The sequence below is a fragment of the Phascolarctos cinereus genome, unplaced genomic scaffold (genome assembly GCF_003287225.1).
Source record: "Phascolarctos cinereus isolate Bilbo 61053 unplaced genomic scaffold, phaCin_HiC Scaffold_4;HRSCAF=312, whole genome shotgun sequence".
In the NCBI taxonomy this organism is placed as follows: Eukaryota; Metazoa; Chordata; class Mammalia; order Diprotodontia; family Phascolarctidae; genus Phascolarctos; species Phascolarctos cinereus.
The window spans coordinates 56213623-56239180 of NW_027555847.1; the positions used below are offsets into that span (position 1 = coordinate 56213623).

The 25558-nt window shown below is 43.6% G+C and overlaps 1 protein-coding gene across 1 annotated transcript in view; it reads right to left on the reverse strand.

The window, feature by feature from the left end:
• Positions 1–3332: 3332 nt before the first annotated feature.
• Positions 3333–25558, reverse strand: part of PLXND1 (plexin D1) — a 200692-nt gene continuing 178466 nt past the window's right edge. Inside the window, exons 31-36 of the mRNA XM_020981108.2 lie at positions 23741–23845; positions 21478–21641; positions 18798–18945; positions 7059–7199; positions 6428–6502; positions 3333–5760 (exon numbers count right to left, since the gene is read on the reverse strand). Coding sequence (XP_020836767.1) covers positions 5644–5760; positions 6428–6502; positions 7059–7199; positions 18798–18945; positions 21478–21641; positions 23741–23845 — 750 coding nt within the window. The 3' untranslated portion in view covers positions 3333–5643. The remainder of the gene's footprint in view (positions 5761–6427; positions 6503–7058; positions 7200–18797; positions 18946–21477; positions 21642–23740; positions 23846–25558) is intronic.

Here is a 25558-nt window from a genome sequence, read left to right on the forward strand (position 1 = left end):
TAGCCTGGCTAAAGTTACAGATGCCTATCTGAAGAAAAAGCCCATATAGAGGGTAGGACAAGATGATGGAAGGGTTGCTTATGGGGACCATCATTTAATCATTCCTCAAAGCAGTTGGGCCCAAGCTACAGCACAATAGGAAGGGTTAAGTGACTGAAAGAATGACAGACTAGGATATAGAAAGGCAAGGCCAGGGTACTACCTCTGTGACCTTGGTCAGACCATTTCTCCTCTCAGGGTCTCAGTTTCCTCATCTATAAAAGGAGGGGGTTGTGTTGTAAGATCCCTTTAAGCTCTATGACCTGATATCTATATGATCCATTGGTTTTTTAACCCAGTGAAGAATAAAGGCTAATAATTGTTCTGTTGGATTATCCCCATGGTGTTTGCCCTTCTTTCTACCTCCCATGTCTCCCCTTGTGTGTTTCCTTCCCCCCACCTCAATCACCAGTCACTAGGAACACTGAAAGATGGCTTGAGAGAAGTCATTGTTCTTATTTATGGCCCCAGCAGAGGTTAGGGACATGCTCTTAAACATCCTCATATTTACAAATTTCCCTTAACAAATCCAGAAGTGATTGAAAATATTTAGATAACTTATTATCATAATTCCAACTTGTGTGTTTACTGATCTTTGTAACAGCACCTCCCTGTTCTTTTTCACCAAGTTTAATTCTTAAGCCTGAAAGATGTATGGGGAAAGAAGACTTGGAGTCAGGATTGTGTTCATATTGTGACTCAGATGCTTATTAATTGTGTGACCCTAGGGAATTCACTTAAACTCTCTAAGCCTTAGTTTTTTTCACCTGCAAAATAAGGGGATTAGACTCTATGGTCCCTTCCAGCTCTAAATCTTTGATCATATGTGTGCGCATGTATGTATGGCTGTATTCACTAGTCTTAGAAAAATGTGCTATCTCAAATACCAAAACACTTTTTAAACTGTCAGGCCCTAGACCAATGAGATAAGTAGATGGGGCTGCTTATAAAGAGCAAAATTCCTTTGAGTAAATAAGGCTACTCTGGTTGTGGAGGGGATTGGGAAATTCTGGACAGTAGCCACTGTGATGGCAGTCACCCTCTCTTAAGTGCAGACACCGTTTAGATGATGTAGGCCTACCTGGGAAAAAGAGCAGAGGCTTTACTTAAAACCAGAAGAGACTCAACAAGTAGCTGTTAATGATCTGGTGTCAGTGCAGCAGGAAGTCTCCAGTGGAGTACCCCAGAGATCTGTTTGGCTCTGCACTGTTTACCATTCTTATCAATTACTTGGATAAAGACATGGAGGGCTTGCTCATCAAATCTGCAGATGACACAGTGCTGGCTGGGATAGCTAATACAGGATGACATGATCCAAAAGGATCTTGACAGTTTTAGACTAAACCTAATAAAATGAAATTTGCTAGTGATAAAAGCCAAGTTGTACCTATGGATATTTTTTTAAAAATCAGCTTCATGAGTATGAGGCAGATACGGTTGGTAGCAGTTTTTCTGTGAAAAGATCTGGGGACCGCAAGCTCAACAGGGGTCAGCAGTGTGATAGGGCAGCCAAAAGATTTTCCAGGAAGAGGGAGGCAATAGTCCCACTGGCCTCTGTTAGGTGTCAGCTGGGGTATTGTGTTCAGTTCAAGGTGCCACAGTTAAAGGACATTGATAAGCTGGAGTGTCCAGAGGATGATGAAAGGCTCTGAATCCATGTCATGTAATGGTCAGTTGATGGAACTGGGCTTATCCAGCCTAGAAAAGAGAAGACTAAGTGGAGCAGATGCTTGTTAGCCGACTTCCAGTATTTGAAACGCTGTTATGGGGAGGGGGGATTGAAATTGTTGGCTTGGCCCTAGAGGGAAGAACCAATAGCAATGGGTGGAAATGGGAAAGAAGCTAATTTTGACTCGATGTCAGGGGAAACTTCACTAATTAGGGAGGCCAAAAGTGGACCTAAGGAGATGGTATGTTCCTCCTCCTAGGCAGTCTTCAAGTAGAGGTAGGAGAACCAGTTGTCAGGTGTGTTCCAGTGTATGGGCTGGCCTAGATGGCCAATAAGTTCTCTTCCAATTCTCAGATTCTATGAGGTAGTTCAATTCCTTTTGCAAGACAAGGAAACCAAGACCCGAAGAAGTGAATTTACTCAATTCATTCCAGGCTCATTTTCCCAATATGGCACATTTTCTACTGTACCATGTTGTCTCCTGGGAAGCCAAAATCTCTGGCTACCTAGGAGTTTAGAGAGTTTCACCTGGACTCAAGTCCACATGCATCCTCTGGGGCCAAGAGGGCACTCTCCCCTATGGGAAGGAAGGAGGGGATGGGATGTTGGCCTTGCCTAGGTGGGACTCAGAGAAACTCCATATTTTGAATGTGTCCTTTTGTCACTTACATTTCTCTGTGGAAAACTTGGTGATTTTGTAGGATCAGAGCTTTAGGAAAGGGAACTTGAATGACTACCTTTTATAGTTAAGGACACTGAGGCCTTGGCCTTGAAATAACTTGCCCAAGGTCACACAGTGACAGCATCAAGATGAAATGTGTTGCAGGATTGCATCCTCTTAATTAAAAGAATAGTAGAGTGTAGTTATGCAGCCTACTGGGGGGAGGAAGGAGTTGATATTTCAGTTAACCTTTGCTTATGTTCTCACCTCAGCTGTTGCCCTTGAGTTCCAATGCTCTCTGGACCTCCCTCTACCCCCAATCCCAGCTGGGCCTCCCCTCTCCCCTCCCTCCTCCTATGTGGTCTCTCTCCTGTAGCCCCTGCCAGACCTGGAGACCTGGTTCTCACTGCTCTGCTCTTACATAGTAAATGTCACAGCCACACTTTCTCTCATCCTGTTTTTATTACAAAGAAGTTTCCAAAGCTCCCTCCCTCCCCACCCATCCTCTTGAACAGCAGTATAGATACCCTTTGCCAATCATTCCATGAAAGGAAAGAAAAGCCAGGGGCTTGGTCTCTCTCTCCTGAAAGGACCAATGTGAGAGTTTGTTGAGGGGGGCAGTATCTTTAATTTAAAATGCTTTTTTTGGCTTTTTAAACTGAGGAGTGGGAGATTGGGATATAACCTCCCTCTGATACCCCCGTGAGGAGCACGGCTTTCTGAGGAGTGTTACCTTTCCAGTGTCAAGTGAAGATTGCCCCTTTCCAGGCACTTCTAAGTCCTGGGGGCTGGGGAGGACCACTGTTACCTCCCATTTTTGCTACAAAATTCCCATCTTCCCATTTCATTCCTTCCCATTAGCCTCTGTATCCTTCAAGCAATCTGGCTGCTATTCACAGTTTGTTTGCGATTTGTGTGTAGTTTTTTTTTTTATAAAAAACTTAGCAAAAAAAAAAGTGGTGCTATTTTTAGAAACCTCTTTTGAAAGTCCAGCGTAGCCCAGCTACAACCCTGGTTCGTCTGGAAATTCCTCCCCTCCAATAGGCATGCTCTCAGAGCCACCTATTTTTAATTTCCCCACTGTTTTTCTGCCCCTTCTGTTGTTCCCTCTTCCTCTCTGGGTATGGCTACTTGCAGAACCCTGGTCTGTCCATCCGGCACATTATTCCAGACACGTAGTCGAGGGAGAACTGGTCTGTGGTGGAATATGTACAGGCCCAGCTTCCCACTCGTCATGGAAGGCAGCTTCTCGTCCATATGTTCTCACCATCTCAGCTTCCATCAGCCTGTCCCGTCCGTGTGAAATTTGAAATTGTCACCATCCTAGTAGGGATGCCCAGCAGGTGCCTTGGAAGCTGCAAATCTGGGTGTCATGCCTGCAACCCAACTCCCTCTCCCCCATTCACTCGGGGATTTCGTTGTTGTCATTGAACCAAAGAACAAATAAAATGGCAGTTTGCTTGTTAAGGCTGGTGGCACCATTGTGGTCAACGGCGGCCTCTCCCCTCTAGGGCCTAGCTTGGATGAGGTAGCATTTGGTTGGCGCTGGTACCCCTTTGGTGATGGGGACAATCAGAGCCCCGGTACCCATCCCCTGCTTGGCCTTCCATACAGTTCTTCCAGCTGCCCTGGTCCGGGGTCAACCCCATGCAGTTCTATCTGAGCCCCTGGAAGGCCTGAGTGCAGCCGTCTTCAGTGGCTATGGGGAAGAGGGTGTGTTGTGTGTGTGTGTGTGTGTGTGTGTGTGTGTGTGTGGTGTAGGGGTATGTGTGCGCGTGCATGCCTTTGGCAATATTGATAACAAGTTCAGAAACTGGGATGATGGTTGAGGCAAGGGGAGGGAGGGAATTTTACACCATCTTAGAGGGTAAAGAAAGGATATACCTGGAGTTGCCAGTCTGCGCCCATGAACATTTCTTGAATGCATGAGATGCCCCAAAACTAAGACCTCTCCGTTTGTACAGTTCTTAACCTAAGCCTGTCTCCCTGTCAGTGTGTTAGACTTGATCTAGGGAGGGGTATGTTTGGAGATATCCTAGCTGTTCTGGGATGTAGGATAGAGGTTGACTTTCCCCCAAAAGGATGTAAGGAATAGCTCTCCAGACATGTGGTATTCCAGGGCCTGACACCTTAGTCTTCTTCCCCCAAACCCACATCCTTCTTTGTCTTGTCTTAAGGATCACAAGATTCAGAGCTGGCAGGTAACTTAGAGGTCACTACTCCAACCCCTTTCCCCCTCATTTTTCAGATGAGAAAAGTGAGGTCCAGTGACTTGTCCAAAGTCACAGAGCCAGGATGTGAACCCAGGTTCTCTGAATCCAAATTCAGCATTTTTTGCCCACTGTGTTGCAGGGATAATTCTCTTTCTTGGGGCATCTGGAATAGGACTGATATGCTCCAGAGTGAGTGCATGTGAGTAGGAGTGAGAGAGTGTGAGTGTGTGTGTGTGTGTGTGTGTGTATGTGTGCATATGATTAGTAGGGGCTGGGGATGACACGCTCACCAGGAAGAGAGGTGAGCATTCTTTACTCCTCATCCTGTGGGCCAGCCCTCTGCGAGGTACCAGTGGCCCCAAGTTTAGGGGAAGAGTCGAGGCAGAAAACATTCAGGGGACACAGTCCCTCAACTCTCTAGCCTGGTGCTTTAGCTGGTCCTGTGACACCATTCCATTCATTCTCCCTATCCCTGCCCTCCACTTATGGGGCAGGTAACCCTGTAGAAATGGAAATGGACAAAGAGACCACGCAGTGGTAGCTGGGCCACAAGGAAGATGATGACAAAGGACTGACGTCTGCAAAGAAGCAGTGGCCAGACATGGCCCAACTGTGGCTCAGGTTGGGCCAGGATTCTATCTGAGTGACCAGCTCCACTCTTGAGAGGGAGTCTCAGGGGAAACAGTTGTTCCAGCTGAAGGAAGGTTTTTTTTGGTGAAGTGTTGTTAGACATTTTTGTTCTTCTTCAGCCCCGGGCTGTACAAGTGTTTGAAAAATAAAATTAATCAAAGAAAAGACAAAACATGGCTTCAGTGGGTCTCCCATCCTATCCTGTGTTTTGGGGCCTTCATCCATGGGTTGCTTTCTTCTTCTTCTTCCTCTTCTTCACCATACAGCACACCATAAAATAGATATTTATTGTCTATATTATATATATTCATATATATATATATATACTTTTTTTAAAAAGACGTCTCAGAGTTAGCAGTGCACTGGATAGCAGAAGGTCACTTCTAGGGGTAGGGGTGGGGCAGGGCCAGCCCGGCTGTGAGGAGAGGGTGTCAGGCCTCACTGCAGCATTCATAGATGTTATCCTCCATGAGTGCAATGACCTGCTCAAACTTGTGCTGCAGCTGTGTCCGGCGTGTGGTTGCATTAGCCTCTAGTGCAGCCATAATCTGGGAAGAGAGGACAAGGGAGACTGTTAATGGGGCCTCTTAGGGGATGGTTCAACCCTTGGGCACAAGTGGGTAGAATCTGTGGGCATCCCCCTACATAGTGAAATTGGGGGTCGATAGGAAAGGTCCTTCCACTCCCTCAAATATCTCCTCTCCCCAAGTTCCCACAATGCCTGAAATTCCACCATTAGAAGCTTCTCCCCTTGAGTCAAGCACTGCTTTCTCCCTGAGGTTTCCTATTAAAATGCAAAATTCTCTGGAAAGGGGACAAAATTTATGACTGGACTGAACTTGACCTTGAGTGTAAATTGATTTATTGGTTGCTTTTTTTTTTTTTTAAATATAGCTAGCAAGTGTCTGAGGCCACATTTGAACTCATGTCCAGGGCCAGTCTCTTATCTACTGCACCACGTAGCTACCCCTATCAGATGCTTTTGAAGAGGCAACACAGGGGTCCTGGATATCTGGAAGGGAAAGGAAGGCCACAAAAAAAACAGAAGAAAGTGAAGGTTGAAGAGACGTACTGCCTCTTTCTTGATCTCTCTTGGAACTGGCCCTCTCTCTATGATAAAGCAGTTTTTGAGAAAATCTGGAGGGTCAGAGGAGAAGGAGCAGATTCCCCTTGTTCAGAGACCTGAGACACCTCCAGGCGGATGGTGCTGCTTACCTGAGGACGGTATCTCTTGGCATATTTATAAATCTCAGCCATGGCAACCTTAGTGTTGAATTCATTCCGATATTTCTAACGAAAAAGAGAGAGTGGAGGTGAAGGATAGTTAACTACAGAGAAGGGGAAGTAAATGGCACCTGTTCTTTAGCTGTGAGACGGACCCTCTGACTGGGAAGAACATGACTATTGTGGCTCTGGCTTATCTCAGCCATGTGTTAAGTGATGGATAGAATGGCTGCCCAGAGGATCCAAGTTTGAATCCTTCCTCTGCCCATTGTGAAAGGATAAAAACTGGATAGAAAAGTTTTTTTTTTAAGGTAGTGGGTGAAACATAGTGGACCTCTTCCTTTCCCTGTCTCCCCTACTCCCAAACACATCACACTGTAACAAAGGAGCTTGGCTTGGGCCTCCCATGGGATCAATCCTAGGATGAAAATGAGGAACAGCACCCCAGAATTAGTTTAGCCTTCTCCCATCCCATCTAAGTTCTCAGAAGAAACCATTTCAATTTCCATCCCTGGACAATGTTGATCAGGAAGACCTCCTCCTGGGCATTCTACTTTGGGCCACCCGTGTGGTCCCGCTTCCTTGATGCCCAAGACAAGACCCCCTCAGGCTTCTTCCTTACCCGCGATTCCTCAGCGAGGTGGGCATTCATTTCCTGCTCGCTGAGAGGAGTCATGTCATGAATTTGTTTGTAGTATCTCTGCACAATTTTCCTGTATTCAGGAATCTCCTTGGCATATAGGAGCTTATTTGTTGGTGAATCCTGAGAGAGAAGGAGGGGGATTAGATGCTGTACTGGGTGTTTGGAAGACGAACTCGAGCAGGGGCCCAGCATTTTTGTGTGTTCTGGACCCCTCTGGCAGTCTGCTGAAGCCTAGGGGCTCCTCAGAATCAGGTTTTTAAATGCATATGATTAAGGGCGTGAAATTGTAAAGGAAACCAGTTCTACTGAAATAGTTGTTTATATATACATACATATATATACATATATATGTGTGTATTTATGTGTGTATGTATATATGTATATGTATATGTATACACATACACATACATATATACACACATATGTACATATGTGCACACACATATACCTATATATCCCCATATATATATATATATATATATAAAACCAAGTTTACAATCTATTTCTCTACATCTATTTTAAAACCAAGTTTACAGACCCCAGAATCAGCGCCCTTGGATTGGATGGCTCCTTCTAGCTCTGACATTGTATGATTCTGTATCTGGAAGGATATAACACTAATCAGTGGAACATTTTTCTACCTCCCTCACTTTTCAAAGAAGGAGATGAGGCTCCGAGAGGTATACTGTATGCACAATGACTTAGCTGGCAGGTCTGGGATGAGAACTCAGGATTCCTGATTCCTCATCCAGTGCGCTTTCTACCATACCACACTGTCTCCCTTCACAGTACTGAGCGGCATGCATTCACCAAGAAATGCCATGGGGGAGACATCTTAATCAGGCTGGCATTATACAGTGAGAAGTATGGTATGGAGAAAAGGGAATGGGATTTGAGGTCAGAAGACCTGGGTTCAAACCCTTACTCTGTCATGCTACATGACTTTGGGCAAGTCACATGAGCCCTCTGGGCCTCAGTTTCCATATCTGTAAAATGAGAGCGTTGGCCCAGATGACCTCGAAGACCCCTTCGAGCTCTAAGCCTATAAGCCTTCCACCTAAACCTTAGCCATCTATACACCCAAACTTCAACGTCATCCTTTTTAATGATTATGTATTATTACAGCTTTACCTGTGTTTGTATTTTATCCTTCTGCTTGACTGTAAGTCAGTTCTCTTTAAATTTCATCTCTTTTCAATTCAACAATCCTATTATGTTCTAGGCACTTAACCACCTTTGGGTCATTATGCTCCTCACTAATTGGACTGAGGGATTAGACAGTGATCCACTTCTTAGCTGGTATGCAAGTGTGTAGGACAGCTTGCCCCTACACTAAATGGCCTAAAGTCGGGGTGCTTTTGTAGCATAAATTCTCTGGTTTCTGTCTGCTGTTGTCTATATATACATATTATACACATACATTATAGATGTATCTATAGATGTAGATACATAGATATCTATATCTATATCTTTATTGTCTTTTTAGTTTTTTTTTTTTGGTTAGGCAATGGGTTAAGTGACTTGCCCAGGGTCACAACAGCTAGTAAGTATTATGTGTCTGAGGCTAGATTCTGAACTCATGTCCTCCTGAATCCAGGTCTGGTGCTCTATCCATTGCACCACTGACCTGCCCCTATATATATCTTTATAGATATCTGTGTGTGTGGATATATGTGTGTGTGGTGTGTGTGTGCACGTGTGTGTGTGTATAGAAGCTAATACTGTTTTATTTGACATAAAATTGATTTGGGATTGTTCCTGCTCTTATATAGAATACAATCCAAGGGCTTTGTGAGCCATCTGCCACTTGGGGAGGGGGTATTTTTCACTTACTTTTGTACTTAGAGCTGTATTCTGGATGGCTGGGATCATGGGGAGTCTAACTGCCCAGACCATACCATACTTTGCATATAACTATATATTTTTTGTTGTCGTTCAGTCATTTTTCAGTTGTGTCTGACTCTTCATAACCCCAATTTGGGGTTTTCTTGGCAGAGATACTGGAGTGGTTTGCCATTTCCTTCTCGAGCTCACTTTACAGATGAGGAAAGTGAGGCAAACAGGGTTAAGTGACTTGCCCAGAGTCACACAGCTAGTAAGTATCTGAGGCCAGATTTGAACTCAGGAAGATGAGTCTTCTTGATTCCAAGCCTGGCACTCTATCTATCGTGTCACCTAGCTGCCCATATCTACATCTATATCATATCTATATCTCTCTATATAAAACACACATACATATATACACACACACACATATATTTATATACACATATACATATATACACACTATGTGTATATACATATATGTATGTATGAAATAAATTAATAAATATGTATTAAGGACCTACACTGTGCTAAGCACTAGGGATATAAAGAGGCAAAAGTCCCTACCCTAAAGAAATTCACAATCTAATGATGAAAAGGTATATAATATATGTATGTATATAAGTGTATAATAACAATAGTAGTAGTAGCAGCTAACATTTATATAGTGCTGACTATGTGCTAAGCACTTATAATTATCATCTATTTGGTCCTCACAACAACCCTGGAAGGTAAGTGCTATTACTATCCCCATTTTACAGATAAGGAAATTGAGGCAAACAGCAGTTAAGGGATTTGCCCAGGATCACATAGCTAGTAAGTGTCTGAGGCTGGATTTGAACTCAGGTCTTCCTAATTTCAGTCCCAGTGATCTCTCCCCTCCCCACCAGCTGCCCATACTCCATTATACACTCCATTTCCAAAGTGATACAGAAAAAAACAGCGGTACAAACCTCATTTACTTTGCCCTCTCTACTAAGTACATCCTGCCTGTCCAGGTTCAAGATGCTGACAGCCACAGAGAATGGAGAAATTCCAGTCAATGGAGAAGTCGCCAGGATTTTGTAGACTATACTAGAGCTAGGTTTTATTTGAAAGCTCATTTTCCCCTTGCCTTCCAGGTTCAGTCTGATGACTTAGCCCCAGTAGAAAGGAGTGTGCAGTGAGGAAAGGTTCCTCTCTTGCAGATCACCAAACAGAGGGAAAACTAGCCACTGCCTGAGAAGGAATGGCTCAGGCAACTGTGATCAGAAAAATCCAGGAAGAAGTGATATGGACAACTGAGCAACAACCCCTGCCAAGTGGCCACGTCCTGCCTACCCTCCCCAAAGAACTCATTTTACCCAGGCCACAGGACTCCCCCAATCAAGGGGTCAGGGTGAATTTCCAAGGTCTTACATCAATTCAGGGAACAGCTAGTGGGGTTCTGCCGGGCAGCAGCCGAAGCAAACCACACCCCTAAAAATCACAGAATGTCTTTTTCATTCATTCACCAAGCGTTCCTAAAGCATCTACTGTGTGTCAAGCACTATGGTAGGTACTGAGGATTCAAAGAGAAGAATAAAATAGTCCCTGCCCTCAAGAAGCTTCCATTCTATTTGGGGGGGGGGAATTGTGTGTGGAACATGGATATAAGGAGAAGGAAGGGAAAAAGTATTTATTTCGCAGCTACTATGTGCCCTGCACTGTGCTACGCACTTTACAAATACTATTAAGCAAACGCAGAACAGATACAAAGTTAATACAAAGTGATGTGGTAGGGGCTGACAACTAGGGCAATCAGGAAAGGCTTCCCATAGGAGGTGGCATTTGAAGCTCAGAGTCTAAGAGGAGGAGGAGGAGGTAAGGAAGGAAAGCTGTCCGCAATTTGGGCAAAGGAAAGATGGGATGGAATGCTGGGCAGGGGAAACAGACACTTAGTAGCTGTATAACAGAGAGGTAGAATAATAATAACAATAACTAACATGTATGTGGGTCTACTAGCAACTACCTTGTGACCATGACTAAGCTTGTCCCTTTCCTACATTGGACTTCCATATTGTACCCTATATAATGACAGAGGCTAGAGTATCTTGGGGTTGTGGGGGCCATCTAGGTGGCACAATAGAGTGCCAGGCCTGGAGTCAGGAAGACTCATCTTCCTGAGTTCAAATCTGGCCTCAGACACTTACTAGCTGTGTGACCCTGGGCAAGTCACTTAATTCTGTTTGCCTCAGTTTCCTCATTCTTTAAAAAGAGCTGGAGAAGGAAATGGCAAAGTACTCTGGTATCTTTGCCAAGAAAATCCCAGATTGGGTTCTTTAGAGTTGGAAATGACTGAAACAACAGAACAAGAAGAAAAATGGACCCCTTCTCAGAATCAGGTCTTTAAATTTACAAAATAAGATACGAAAGACTACAAAGGAAACTAAGCATATTGAAAAATAGTTACATATATATGTATATATGTATAAATGTGTGTATATATGTATATATATATATAGATGCATGTATGTATATGTATATAGATAGATATATGTGTATGTGTGTGTATGGGTATGTGTATATACATACATACATACATATGTATATATCTCAAAGCTCATAGACTCCAGGTTAAAAACCCTTGTGAAGGTACACTGTTCTGGCGGAAGTTTGCCATGACTGGATGGGGAATTAAGACACCTGGTTTTCTGTCCTGGCCCCGCCAGGCTTTATGACTTAGAGAAATCTGTTTCTCTTTCACCTTCATTTTCTCTCTCTAAAATAAAGTAGGTAGATGAGATGACCACCATTTCTATGATTGTCATTTCGGACTTCCAGGCTTAATGGTATAAATGGAAGCATACCAAACAAAGCAATGCTACAGCCCCTCCCCCCTAAAGCCAATCCATCCATCAGTTAATAAGCATTTATTGAATAACCACTATGGACCAGGCACTGTGATAGGGGTTGGGGATGTAAGACAAGAAGGAAATAGCCCCTCCTCTCAGGACACTTAGATCCTGTTGATTGAGAGTCCAGGCACGATCGGGGTAGAGAAGTTTTGTCATGGCTGGGGCCTAAAGGGGATGTGGGGATGCAAGCTGCCATCAGCAAAGGGGCGATTTCATTCTGATGGGTGAAAAAGAGAGCGTCCTCTCTGGCTCAATCTCACTTCCCTCCATCCCATGAGACCAGGCTGCTGGAAGCCTTTCCATCTGTTGCCTGACCCTAGCTAACCTCTAACCCTGTCTATTGCCTGATAAGGGAAAACAAAGATGTTGGATATTAGGTCAGAAATGTGAAAAAGATATATAAACAACTGGTCCTTTCTCCATCCTCCTAGCCCTCTAGTTAGGGAAATCCAGCCATTTGGTCTCTGTGGAGGACTTTTCTGAAGCTTTCAATTTCAATGGATTATACAGTGATGGGGAAGAGAAAGTGTCTTACTGTGAATTCTTACACTTGTGAGGGGGTCTGGTAGGGCCTGAAGCCTGATAGGATAGAAGGACAGTCTAGGCACAGTACAGTGAAAACAGAAGTGGATTTGTAATTAGAAGACCAATGGAATTCAATATACCTAGTATTTATTGTATCTACAATTTGTTGTCCTAAGTGGTGGGGACAAAAAAAAAAGCAATCCTTACCTTCAAAAAGCTTAATGTTTTACTGGACCTGTGTTTGAATGCTAGCTCTAACTACTACTTGGGTGACCTTGGGTGAGTCACTGAACTCCTTTGAGGCTTTGCAAAAGCCTTTGCAAAATGAGGGACTTGGACTAGATCAAGAGTCCTTTCTCTGGGATCTGTGAACTTGTTTTTTTTTTTCTTACTATTTTGATAACTATATATCAATATAATTGATTTCCTTTGTGATCCCACGTATTTTATTTTGTGCATTTAAAAACCTTCTGAGAAAAAAGTGTATAGGCGTCAAGATGAATCAATAAGGATTTATTAGTGCCTACTATGTGCTGGGCACTGTGCATTAAACACTGGGGACGAAATGAAAAGCAAAAGCATCCTCTGCTCTCACACAGTTCAATGTCGAATGGGACAGACAACGTGTAAACAACTATAAATAAAAAATAAAATATATAGGATCAACTGGAGATGATGTCGTGATGTCAGATGGAAGGTGCAGGCCTCCTAAGTGAACTGGGAAAGACTTCTTCCAGAAGGTGGGATTTTAGCTGAGGCTTGAAGGAAGCTAGGAAGTAGAAATGAGGAGGGAGAGGAATCTGGGCACAGGAGACAGCCAGGAAAAATGCCAATGTGTTGAGATTATTTGCAGAGTGTTAAAAGCTTGGAAAGGGAGGGAGTATGGAGGGTTTTAAAAGCCAAACATGGACTCTACAGTAGATCCTGGAGTGGATAGGGAACCCCTGGAGTATACTGAACAGGGGGCTGACACAATCAGACTTGCACTCTTGGAGAATCAGTATGACAGTTGAACAGAGGATGGATTGGAATAGGGAAGAAACTTGTGGGAGTAAGTTGGTCTCCCAACCAGTGGGCTATTGCAATCGTCCAGGCGTGAGGTACTGAGGGCTTGCACCAAGGTGGTGGTGGTATTAAGGGAGAGAAGGGGGAATATAAGAGAGATGTCATGAGGACAGAATCGATAGGACTTGGCAACAGATTGGCTTCAGGGGGGTGACAGAGTGAGGTCAAGGATATAAAATGGGGATAATAACAGCATCGGGTTGTTGTGAGGATATAATAAGATAATATTTGTAAGACACTTTGCAAATCTTAAAGTAATATATAAATGCTAGTTATAATAATAATAACAACAACAATAATAATAATTGTTATCTAGGCAATAAGAATGAGATCAAGGAAGACACTTAGGTGGCAAGCCTGGGTGACCAGAAGGATGGTGGCCCTCTTGACAGTAATAAAGAAGTTAGGAAGAAGGGAGGGCTTGGGGGGAAAGAGAATGAATTCAAGTTCTGGACATGTTGATGCCTATGGGACATCCAGTTAGAGATGTTCAACAGGCATCTCACACTGAATATCAAAATAAACTCATAATGAGTTTATGATTTAGAGATAATGAGTGATATCATAAACTAATTAGAGGAACATGGAAAAAAATTACTTGTCAGATCTATGGATAAGAGAAGAATTCACAATCAAACAAGAGATAGAGAGAATCATGGGAGGTAAAATGGATAACTTTGATTACAAGAAATTAAAAAGTTTTTATACAAACAAAACCAATACAGCCAAAACAGACTAGAGATCAGGAGAGGGGTTAGGGTTGCACGAATAGATCTAAGAGTCATCTGCAGACAGACGATAATTTAATCCATAGAAGCTGATGAGATCATCAAGTGAAACAGTACAGACGCAGAAGAGAAGAGGCCCAGAACAGAGCCTTGGGGGACACTTACAATTTAGTAGGTACAACCTGGAAGAAGATCCAGCAGAAAGTAACAGAGAAGCAGAAGGAGAAACAGGAGACAACAGTTTTGCAAAAACCTAGAGAGAGGAGAGTATTGAAGAGAAGAGAGTGAGCTATAGGATCAGAGGCTTCAGGGACGTCAAGAAGGATGAGGATTGAGAAAAGGTTGTTGGCTTTGGCCATTAAGAGATCATTGGAGATTTTGGAGGGAACAGTTGTAACTGAACAATGACATTGGAAGCCAGGGTGTACAGAGTAAAGAAGAGAGTGAGAGGAAAGGAAGTGGAAACACTTCAGCTACAAAGGAGAAAAAGAAGTGATGAAGAATGTTAGCTAGTGGGGATGGGCCAATCAAAGGAAGGTTTTTTGAGTATGAGTGAGACAGGGACGCATTTGGAGGCATCAGGGAAACAAGCTAGTGGTCAGAGAGAGATCAAAGCTTAGTGAAAGAGTGGGGATGATGGAGCACACAATCTAATGGAGAAGGTGGGACAGAGCAGGTCATTTGTGCATGCAGAGGGGCTTGCCTTGGCAGGAAGAAGGGCTGTGCCTTCACGTGAGACAAGAGTGACTTGGACATCTGAGTGGTGCGATATGAGGAGGGGGGAAGAGGAAGCTCTTGGTGAATGGCCTGAACTTTTTCATTGAAACTGAGAAATCAGTTTCTCAGCTGAAAGAGTAGGGGGGACAGGGATGCCAAAGGGACCATGTCACATGAAAGATTAAGAACCCATGCACTAGACAAACCCACATAAATCATCAGCATGTCTATATATTACCAACAAAACACAGAGACAGACAAATTCCATTTAAAATAACTGCAGACAATATAAAATACTTCGGAATCTAACTGCCAAGACATACTCAGGAACTATGCAAACACAATCACAAAACACTCTTCACACAAATAAAGACAGATCTAAACAACTGAAGAAATAGTCATTGCTCATGGCTAGGGCAAACCATTATCATAAAAATGACAATACTACCTAAGTGAAATTATTGATTCAGTGTCATATCCATCAAACTACCAAAGACTTATTTTATGGAGCTAGAAAAAAATAATAACAAAATTCATCTGGAATAACAGAAGTTCAAGAGTATTAAGGGAATAAATGAGAAAAAAAATTAAGGAAGGTAGCTAAGGAGTATGTGATCTCAGACTATACTACAAAGTAGTAAATCATCAAAACAACGTAGATAAGAAGTAGAGTGGTTGATCAATCAAATAGGTTAGGTCCACAATATACAGAAATAAATGAGCTCAGTAACCTAGTATTTTAAAAACTCAAAGATCCCAGCTACTGGGGCAAGAATTCACTATTTGACAAAAACTGCTGGGAAGACAGTCTGGCAGAAATTAGGCACAGGCCAACATCTTATACTGAATCCCAAAATAAGCTCAAAATGAGTATATGATTTAGAGATAATGAGTGATATCATAAGCAAATTAGAGGAGCATGGAAAAAAATTACCAGTCAGATCTATGGCTAAGAGAAGAATTCACAATCAAACAAGAGATAGAGAGAATCATGGGAGGTGAAATAGATAACTTTGATTACAAGAAGTTAAAAAGTTTTTATACAAACAAAACCAATGCAGCCAAAATTAGAAGGGAAGTAGGAAACTGGGGGGAACATTTTATAGCAAGAGTCTCTGATAAAGGCTTCCTTTCTCAAACATATAGGGAACAGAGCCAAATTTATAAAAATAAGAGCCATTTCCCAACTGATCAATGGTCAAAGGATAGGAACAATCAGTTTTCAGAAGAAGAAATCAAAGCTATATGTAGTTATAAGAAAAAATATTCTAAAACCTTAATAATTAGAGAAATGAAGATTAGAACAACTCTGAGGTACCACTTCACACCCACCAGACTGGCTAGGATTATTAGCTAAATCCTATGATCAATGACAAAAAAGGAAAATGACAAATACTAGAAGGGATGTGGAAAAATAGGTGCATTAATGCATTGTTGGTAGAGTTGTGAACTGCTGTATTTGGGAAGAATAGCTACCCTAAGCCCAAAGGGCTATAAAACTGCACATACCTTTTGACCTAGCAATACTGCTACTAGGTCTGTACCCCAAAGAGATCAAATAAAAGGAAAAGAACTCACATGTACAAAAATAGTTATAGCAGCTCTTTTTATGGTGGTAAATAATTAGAAATTGAGGGGATGCCCATCAATTGGGAAATGGCTGAACAAGCTGTGGTATAAGATTGTGGTGGAATACTATTGTGCTAGAAGAAATGACAAGGGGAATAGGCTCAGAAAAACTTGAAAAGACTTATATGAGCTAATGCAAAGTGAAGTGAGAAGAACCAGGAGAATATCTGATATGGTAACAGCAATGTTATAATGATGATCAACTGTGAAAGACTGAGATACTTTAATCAATACAATGATCCACGGTAATTCCAGAGGACTCACAGTGAAAAGTGCTCTCCACCTCCAGAGGTGAACTTTGAGTGCAGATTAAAGCACACATTTTTTTTCTTTATTTATTTTTCTTGCATTTTTTTCTCACCATGAACTAATGCGGAAAAATGTTTTGCATGACTTTGAATATGTATAATGGGTATTATATTTCTTGCCTTATCAATGAGTGGGGGAGGGGATGGATGGAGGGAAAGAATTTGGAACTGAAATTAAAAATTAAAAAAAGAACTCCTGGACTAGATGGTCTCTAAGGTTCTTTTCACTTTAAATGAGGTGCTACTTGACTCAGGGAATTGAGCACTAACGCATGGAGTCTGGAAGACCTGAATTCAAGTTACTTAACCTCTCTTTTTCTCAGTTTCCTTATCTTTAAGATAGAGATAATAATAGCACCTAGGGTTGTTATGAGGATAAAATGAGATATTTTAAAAACTCTTTGTGACCCTTAAAGCACTACAGAAATGCTAACTAGGATTATTAGCTAAATCCTATGATCAAGGATGCTTCACTGATGATGGTGGTTGCAGTTGTCCCACTCTACACACCTAGGTAGAGAGAGCCCAGATTCAAAATATAGGTACATATCACTGAAAGCTAAGGAGATTTTTTTCCTGTTGACATAGCTGGTGAAATCCCCTTGGGGCGGCTAGGTGGTACCATAGTGCACAGAGCGCTGGGCCTGGAGTCGGGAAGACTCATTCCTGAGTTCAAATCTGGCCTTAGATACTTACTGGCTGTGTGACCCTGGGCAAGTCGCTCAGCCCTGTTTGCTTCAGTTTTTTAATCTGTAAAATGAGCTGGACAAGGAAATGGCAAACCCCTCCAGTATCTTTGCCAAAAAAACTCCAAAATGGGGTCACAAAGAGTTGGACACAACTGAAATGACTGAACGACAAAGTGTACTAGGTCTTTTACAAATATGATCCCATTTGGTCCTCACTACCCTGGGAGCAAGGTGCTATTATTATCCTCATTTTATAGTTGAGGAAACTGAGGCAAACAGAGCTTAAGTGACTTTCCAAGGGTCACATATACAGTAAGGGTCTGCAGATTTGAACTAAGGACTGCTTGAATCCAAGACTAGCCCCCTAACCACCGTGCCACCAGCTACCTCTAGATATGGTGCCAACTGCACCTTCTACTGATGGTGAGATGATGGCATCCCTCATCTTTCTATGTGAAGGAAGCCACACAATGATGTGTTCTTCCATAATCTAAAATTTCTTTTGTTTTTCTTCTGATTCTAATCAAGCTGCCCAGGTTCATCTCCCTCTCCATTTGACCTCATAGCACTTTGCAGACCTCCATTGACGGGGAACTCACTACTTTTTGAGGCATTCCACTCTTGGATTGTTCTAATTTGGGGGACATCAAATCTAAATTTGGACCACTGCAGCTCCCACCCACTGCTCCCAGCCTTTCGGGGACAAAGCAGCCAGTCTAGTGCTTTTTCCACAGGATAGCCCATAAGTACTTGAGAATAGCTGTTACACCTCTCCCCCAACCCAACTAAGGGCTCAATGTTGGGTTTAATCTTTTCCCTGAGATGACAGCTGCTGAATTCCTAAATCCTATTTCTTGCAGAGCAGTGTCAAAAACACAGAATCTCCAAGTTGGAAGGGACATCGGTGGTTGATTGGGTTAAACTGTGCTTGACATAGAACCACTCCCACAACATATCTGACAAGTGGTCATCCGACCTGGGTTTGAAGACCTCCCTGAAAGAACACCCACTGATTCTTGGGGCAGCCAAAGTCACTTATGAACAATTCTAGTTCTTTGGAAATTTTCCTTGTCAATCTAAAACTGGCTTCTTTGCAGCCTGCACTTCCTGGCTCCTGGCTCTTACAGAATGAGGCAAATTCTTCTTCCACATGGCGGTCTTGATGGCAGCTATCATATAGCAACCCCGAGTTCTCTCTTCTTCAAATAAATATTTCTAGTTTTTGTAACTACCCCTCCTGATCTCCAGTCTCTCCAGCAACCTGGCTGCTTTCCTGTGGCTGCTCTCTACCACATTGGTGCCTTTTCTGAAACATGTCACCCAGAATGGAACCCATTCTGACCAGTGAGAAACTGACCTTGCCCAGTTGTAAGTCAGAGATGGAGCAGGCATCAATGAAGGCCTGTGCGATGACCGAAAGACAGGCATCTATGTGGTCAGTCTTGTCAATGTCGAAGACAAACTGGGGGTTCTTCAGGATGTTGACCCAGAATCTCAGAGGTAGGCTGTCATGGAGGAAAGTGTAGGAGAGTGAAAAACAGAGGCATGGAGAGGCCTGGCCACCCACACCGTGCTAGTCTGTCGGCTAGGAGAGAGAAAAGAAGCCAGGGGATGAGAAAGGAGTCTGGGAAGGGGGGCAGCAAGGTTGAGTGTTTGATCTTTTTATGACAATGTGGGATTACTTAAATCTGGCTGATGAGTGAGACAGGGGTGGGGGTGGGGTGTATCAGGGCAAGATCCTTTCCCCTCCTCTGGCAGACAGCTGTGTGAGAGAGGCCCGTCCATCATGTCCTTGGACCACAGACAGAGCAGCCTTCATCACTGGCTCTACCAGAAATTATCCTCCCTCCGTGCCTGAGCAGACCTCCCTCCACCTGGCACACATCCCTTCTATGGATGAAAGAATGTGGCAGGAAGGTGGGGTTAGGAAGGACACCATCAGAGGGCCAGTGGGACCTGTTGTTCACTGAGAGATCTGGGAGAATCTGCCCTGCATCACCTGTTCTGAGTTACTAGCTACAAGGCCCTAGGGATGCCCCTGGATTTCACGGTGATCCTTTGATCTCTCTTCTCTTCAAAAGTAAGATGGAAAAACATCCTTCTGCCATGTGACTGCTCACTAGCCCAACACAGGCTACAAGCCCACCACCCCTTAGAAGACGTTTCATGAGTCGCCATGACTGTAAAAAAAAAAAATCAAACAAACCCATCACCTGGGGACTTTAGTCTTCTGAGGAATGAGCGCTAAGCAAGGCCGGATGTCAGACACCAGACACACAGGCCACAGTTGGACCTGTACTTGACAGCTGTCCAGCTTGGTGTGACCCGCCATTAACGTGGTATTGGCTACTGGCCTGGCCTTCGAGATGTTAGATTCTCCCGTGTCCAGAAAAGGGATTTGGCAGCAGATAGAAATCTGAATATCTTTGAAGTTCCTGGAGGTTATGGGATGTGAGAAGGAGGAAGCGTGGCTAGAGCCCTCCTAACTGTCTGCCCTCTCACAGATGCATTCTGGAGGTATTCAGGCAGAGGCCATTCTAAGAGAGATGCTCTGTTTAGTCTCCTGAATTCAAGGGATATTAGCTCTAGAGATGGAAGGCCCCTCAGGGACCACTGAGTCCAACCCTCTAATTTGACAGAGAAGAAAACTGAGGCCCATGGAAATTGGCTTTCCACTGCATCATAATGCCTACTACCTGAAGGAAGATCCCTGTGGCTGTGTCCCCTTTGCCCCCAACTTCTCCCTATAAGCACTGCCTAGCCTTGAGTATGGAGAAGGAGTCACTGGAGATTTAACAGGCCCTGATTGGTCTCATTCCCTCCATCTTAGACACCCAATGGTCACCATGGCAACAGGCAGGCTTTGACCCAGGTACTTAGAAACCAAAGTGGCCCTAGATTCTGCTATTAACCCCCCAGCACCCAATTCCTCTCAATGCCATGCTTAGATACTCTTCTACTTTTAATTAAGGAGTGGTTCTTCCCACCCCCACTTTCTCTCCTTCCATTGTGAATGCTCCTAGGGACTTAATTTAATCTGGTTCATGTTGACAATGATAAAAATAACAATGATGATGACGATGATCCCTGGATGATCCCACAGCTCTTAAGGCACAAAGAACTTCCCCAACCATTTGTGAGATCAGCAGGGCAGAGATGCCATTTACAAAGAGGGAAACTGAGGCTCATAGAAGGGATCACACAGCAAGGGCTGTAGTGGAAAGAGCAACGAACTGGGGACTAAGGGAACCAGGTTCTGCTCCCAGCTCTGCCTTGGAACAAGCTACTTTATCTCTCTCTGGGCCCCTGTCCCCATCTCTATAAAACAAGAGGGCTAGCCTCAATAAGAGCCTTGTTTCATGCCGTGGACCCCTCTAGCAGTCTGCCAAAGCCCATGGACCCCTTCTCAGAATCATTTAAAAAAAATATCTGAAGGAAAGGCTCACTTTCAGTTAGAGCTGAGTGAAAATAAAACGTAATTTTTCCTGTGGATCCCCTGAAATCTACCTACAGACAGTGGACCTCAGTCTAAGAATCTCTGGAGCAGGCGATATTTGATGTCCTTTCCAGCTTCAACAGTGTCTCAACCTCTAGCCAATTAGCAGCAGAACTGCAACCCAGGCCTTCTGTCCAGTTTTTTTTTTCTCTTGTGTGGTCTTTCCTCTCATCTCCCCTAGCAACTACCGCAGAGAAAGTGTGAAATTCCTCTGTGCTGATTTGTATTTCCTGGTTTGTGTACATGTGCATCCTCTCAGTAGAATGTAAGTTCTTTGAGGGCAGAGACTGCTTTGTTTTCTGTCCTTATGGTCCTTCTCTCCCTCCTCTCCTCCCCATCTCCCATGTCCCATCTAGTCCAGTTCCTGGGACAGGGTAAGCATTTAGTAAATGTTTGTTGATTAGAACTGCATTGAGTGAATGAATAGATCTATAAACTGGCCTGGGGTAGGCTTGGAGGGAGGATGGGAAGTAAGACAGGATAGTGGTCAGGTCAGACGAGATACCAGAACAGCATTCCCCTCAACCCCACCCTCCCAGACCTGTTGGTTTTCCAAATGTGCAAAGTGTCTGGATCCGTGATCCCTCTCTTCTCAGCCTGCTCTTCCAAGAAATCAAAGAAATACTTGATGGCCAAGGGAGGCTTGTCCTCTCGGATGCTGAGGATGGCTTTGAACAGGTCGTCGAGAAATTTCTGCAGTGTGCCCTGCCAAGATAACAAGTGTGCCAACTGAATCAGCCTGGTGCCCAGGTCAACTGGACACCTCGGGGGCAAAAACACATTTGGGCTTTAATGAGGCTCTGTTTGCTTGCCAAATTCACATGGTTTCGGGAAGAAGGGAGAGAGAATTGAAGGAAAGCAAAAATCTACTCTCCCCCCTCCCACCCCCTACCCCCTGCCGCCTCTCGTCTGAAAGCTGGGGCACGCTGATATAATTAGCATTTGTTTTAATTTAATTTCTCTTGGCACCAATGTTCTCTTTGACTACTTCTGGCATCTCAGGACACATCTGTAATTGTTTGGTACAGTAAATGGAACAGAAAACTCAGCCACGGCTTGCTGTTCTGATGGTCTCTCCAATTATAAAGAACATTAGGCAGTAATGTAATCCAGGGGAGAAACAAGGCATACCTTTTGTGATCTGCAGCGAGTGAGACAGAGCACTGCAGCTGAATAATCATACACTCTCATCTGAGGGACTTCAAAGCATTTTTTCCTCTAGCATCCTTCATATATTTCTCATGGAAGAAACTGTTGCATAAGAGACACTCCCTATTTTCAAAGCCACACAGGGAGGGGGAAAAACCCAACCCTCAGCCCAACCTAAAACCCTTCCTCAGTTACACAAGGTTCCTGCCAGTGGGCACCAATACCTCTTGTAACAGTTAGAGTGACATCCCTCAGGTTGCCAGAGTGTCTGATGCTTTCCAGAGGACTCTTACATCCATCACCTTGTTTGATTTTCATAAGCAGACTGAAGAAGACTGGGTGGGGTGCTGTCAGAGTGGTGGGAAAGCCCTAACCTTGTAGCCAGCAGAGACCTAGGCTCAAATCCTACATCTGACCTTTACTACCTGTGTATCATCTCTGTTTCCTCATTTGTAAAATGGGGAAAGGTGATCTTGGGATCCCAGATTTAAAGCTGGCAGGAGCCCCAGAGGGCACCTAGTCTACACTTTACCTTTCAAAAACAATTTTTTTTTTCTGATGAGGAAACTGAGCTCCAGAAAGGCCAGTGATTGTGCAAAAGTCACACAGGAATCAATCTATCAATAAATGTTTATTAAGTAGCTACTATGTTAGGCAATGGAGAAACAAAGACAAAAGTGAAATCATTTCCGTCCTCAAGAAGGTTACATTTCAAGGGAATCTTATGTATCCAGAGATACACACACACACACACACACACACACACACACACACACACACACACATGACAGTAAGTTCCAGGAGCAGGATTTGAATCCATGATCTCTGGATGTAGATACAATGCTCTTTCCAGTGTACCACAAGGTTGTTGTGAGAATCAAATGATATAATGGATAGAAAGCATTTGATTAATCTAGCTGGGCCAATAGGAAGATCAGCTATTATTATCTTACAGACAGAGTACCTGAGGTTCATAAAGGTGGTATGACTCTGCCTTGGGACAGAATTAGGATTAGAATCTGAGAGGGCAGTATCTGTCCATGATAACTGTTATACCTACTGTGTGCTATAGAAGCCAGGAGGTTTCATGGCAAGACAGGGGTTCAATGAGGGGATGTCTAATACATAAACCATCCCAAACCTTCATGCATTCGCATAAGCCATTCCTCATGCCTGAAATGCTGTGCCTTCTCACCTCCACACCTAGAAACTGCTAAGTCCATTTAAATCTCAGCTAAAGTGCCACCTCTTACAAGAAGTCCTCCTTGATGCCTCCTCCTTTTAAGGCTACCCCTAAAATCATTCTGTATTTACTGTACCTCCTGACTAATTGTTAATGGGAAGCACACCAGTGGGGGCTCATGAGATAGTAGAAGTATGAGATAGAAGTACTCCAGCACCTGGGGAGTAGCAGCTACCTAATCTGCCAGTTTGAGTACAAGTTTGGAGAGCAGCCCAGAGGAGGGTGATCCACTCCCTCCCAAGTAGAATGTAATTCCCTTTTTATTTTTGTCTTTGTGTCTCTAGCATCTAGCACAGTGCCTGGCACATAGCAGGTGCTTTAGTAAATGCTGATTGAATTGAATTGGCTTGAAACCACGTCAGAGGCTGAGTGAGGATTCTAATGGCCACACCTGAAGCATTCTAGCTCTTACCTTGGTTGACAGCAACCTAGTCAAGTAGATCTCAGGAAGAACCTTCTTCCTGTGGCTCTGCTTGTGGGACTTCTTACTCTCAATCAACTCATCAGTAGGAAGCACCTGAACAAACATGACAAGAAGAAGAAGAAGAAGCCATCAAACCTTCTGAGCTGGAGCATCTTGAGAATGAGCAGTGACATCAATATCAAAGGCCTAAGTTTTGCCATTGCCATCCAACCAACAGTGAGGATGCCCAAAAGATGAACTTATTCAAGCTCCTCTTTCTGCGGGTAATTCCTTCTTCACTCCCTCAGCCTTCAAGACCCACCTTCTTCTGCCTCCTCCAGGAAGCCTCTCCTCCTCCCCCAGTCCACGCGAATCTCTCCTATACCACTTCTAGTCTCTTTTGGTGGCATGGAGCATACAGTGGATTATATTGATTTTAAAAGAGAATATGAGTCCATGTCTCATCTCCTCAATTAGATTACACATTCTTTGGAGAAGACTGTTGTCTTAGAAATCTTTGGATTCCTCATAACTACCTAATGCTGGGCCTCCACCTGAGATTATTTATCCTATTTATCTCAAGATAAACAGATAGGTAGGTAGATAGACTACATATTAAGTGCTTACTGTGTGCCAGGCACTGTGCTAACATATACAGATTTGGAGCTGTGGGTGACCTGAGAGGCCATCAAATCCAACACTTCCCCCCATTTTACAGATGAGAAACTGAGGCTCAGAGGAATCAAGCCTTAGGTCACATAGGTATCTAGGTGAAGCAGTGGACTTGGTGTCAGGAAGACATGAAACTTATTAACTATGGTGACTCTGGACAAGTCATCATCCTTTCTCAGCCTCAGTTTCCTCCTCTGTAAAATGGGGATAATAACAACCCCTACCTCACAGGATAGTTATGAGGATCAGATAAGATAACATAGATAAAGCATTCTGCAGACACTTATGTACTATATAGGCAGCTAGGTGGCACACTGGATAGCGAGCTAGCCTCAGAGTCAGGAGGTCCTGAGTTCAAATCTGACCTCAGGTACTTATTAGTAGTGTGACCCCGCAAGTTACTTAACCCTACCTGCCTCAGTTTCCTCATCTGTAAAATGAGTTGGAGAAGGGAATGGCAAACCATTCAAGTATCATTGCCAAGAAAACATCAAATGGGGTCATGAAGAGTCAGACACAACTGGAAAATGACTCAACAAGAAGTCCAGACTCCTCATTTTACAGATGAGGAAACTTGAGTCACAGAGTGTTCACATGACTTTCCAAGGGTTCTAAGAACACTGGAGCGTAGATTTAGAGCTGGAAGGGACCCCCAAGGCTGTCAAGCCCACTCACCTCATTTTACAAATAAAACGACTGAGGCCTGAAGAGGTCAAAGTCTTGCCCACAATTACACAGCCAGAGATAGGATTTGAACCCAAGTCTCTCTGACTCCAAGTTCAATGCTCTATGCACAAAAACCTTGCAGCTTCCTTAGTCTGGCATTCAAGACCTTCCATAATGTAGTCCCAAACATTCTCTCTTTCATTGTTCCCTTTCGCATGCCCTATACTCCAACCAACACGATTTGTCATTCTCTGAACATGGCTCACATTTTCCAGCCTCAACACCTTTGATCACACCATTCTTTCTTTTTTCTTTCCTTTTTTTTTTAAGGCAATTGGGGTGAAGTGATTTGCCCAGGGTCACACAGCTAGTAAGTGTCAAGTATTTGGTCTGAAGTTGGATTTGAACTCAGGTCCTCCTGACTTCAGGGCCGGTGCTCTATTCACTACACCACCTAGCTGCCGTCCACCATTCTTTCTTGCTAGAATA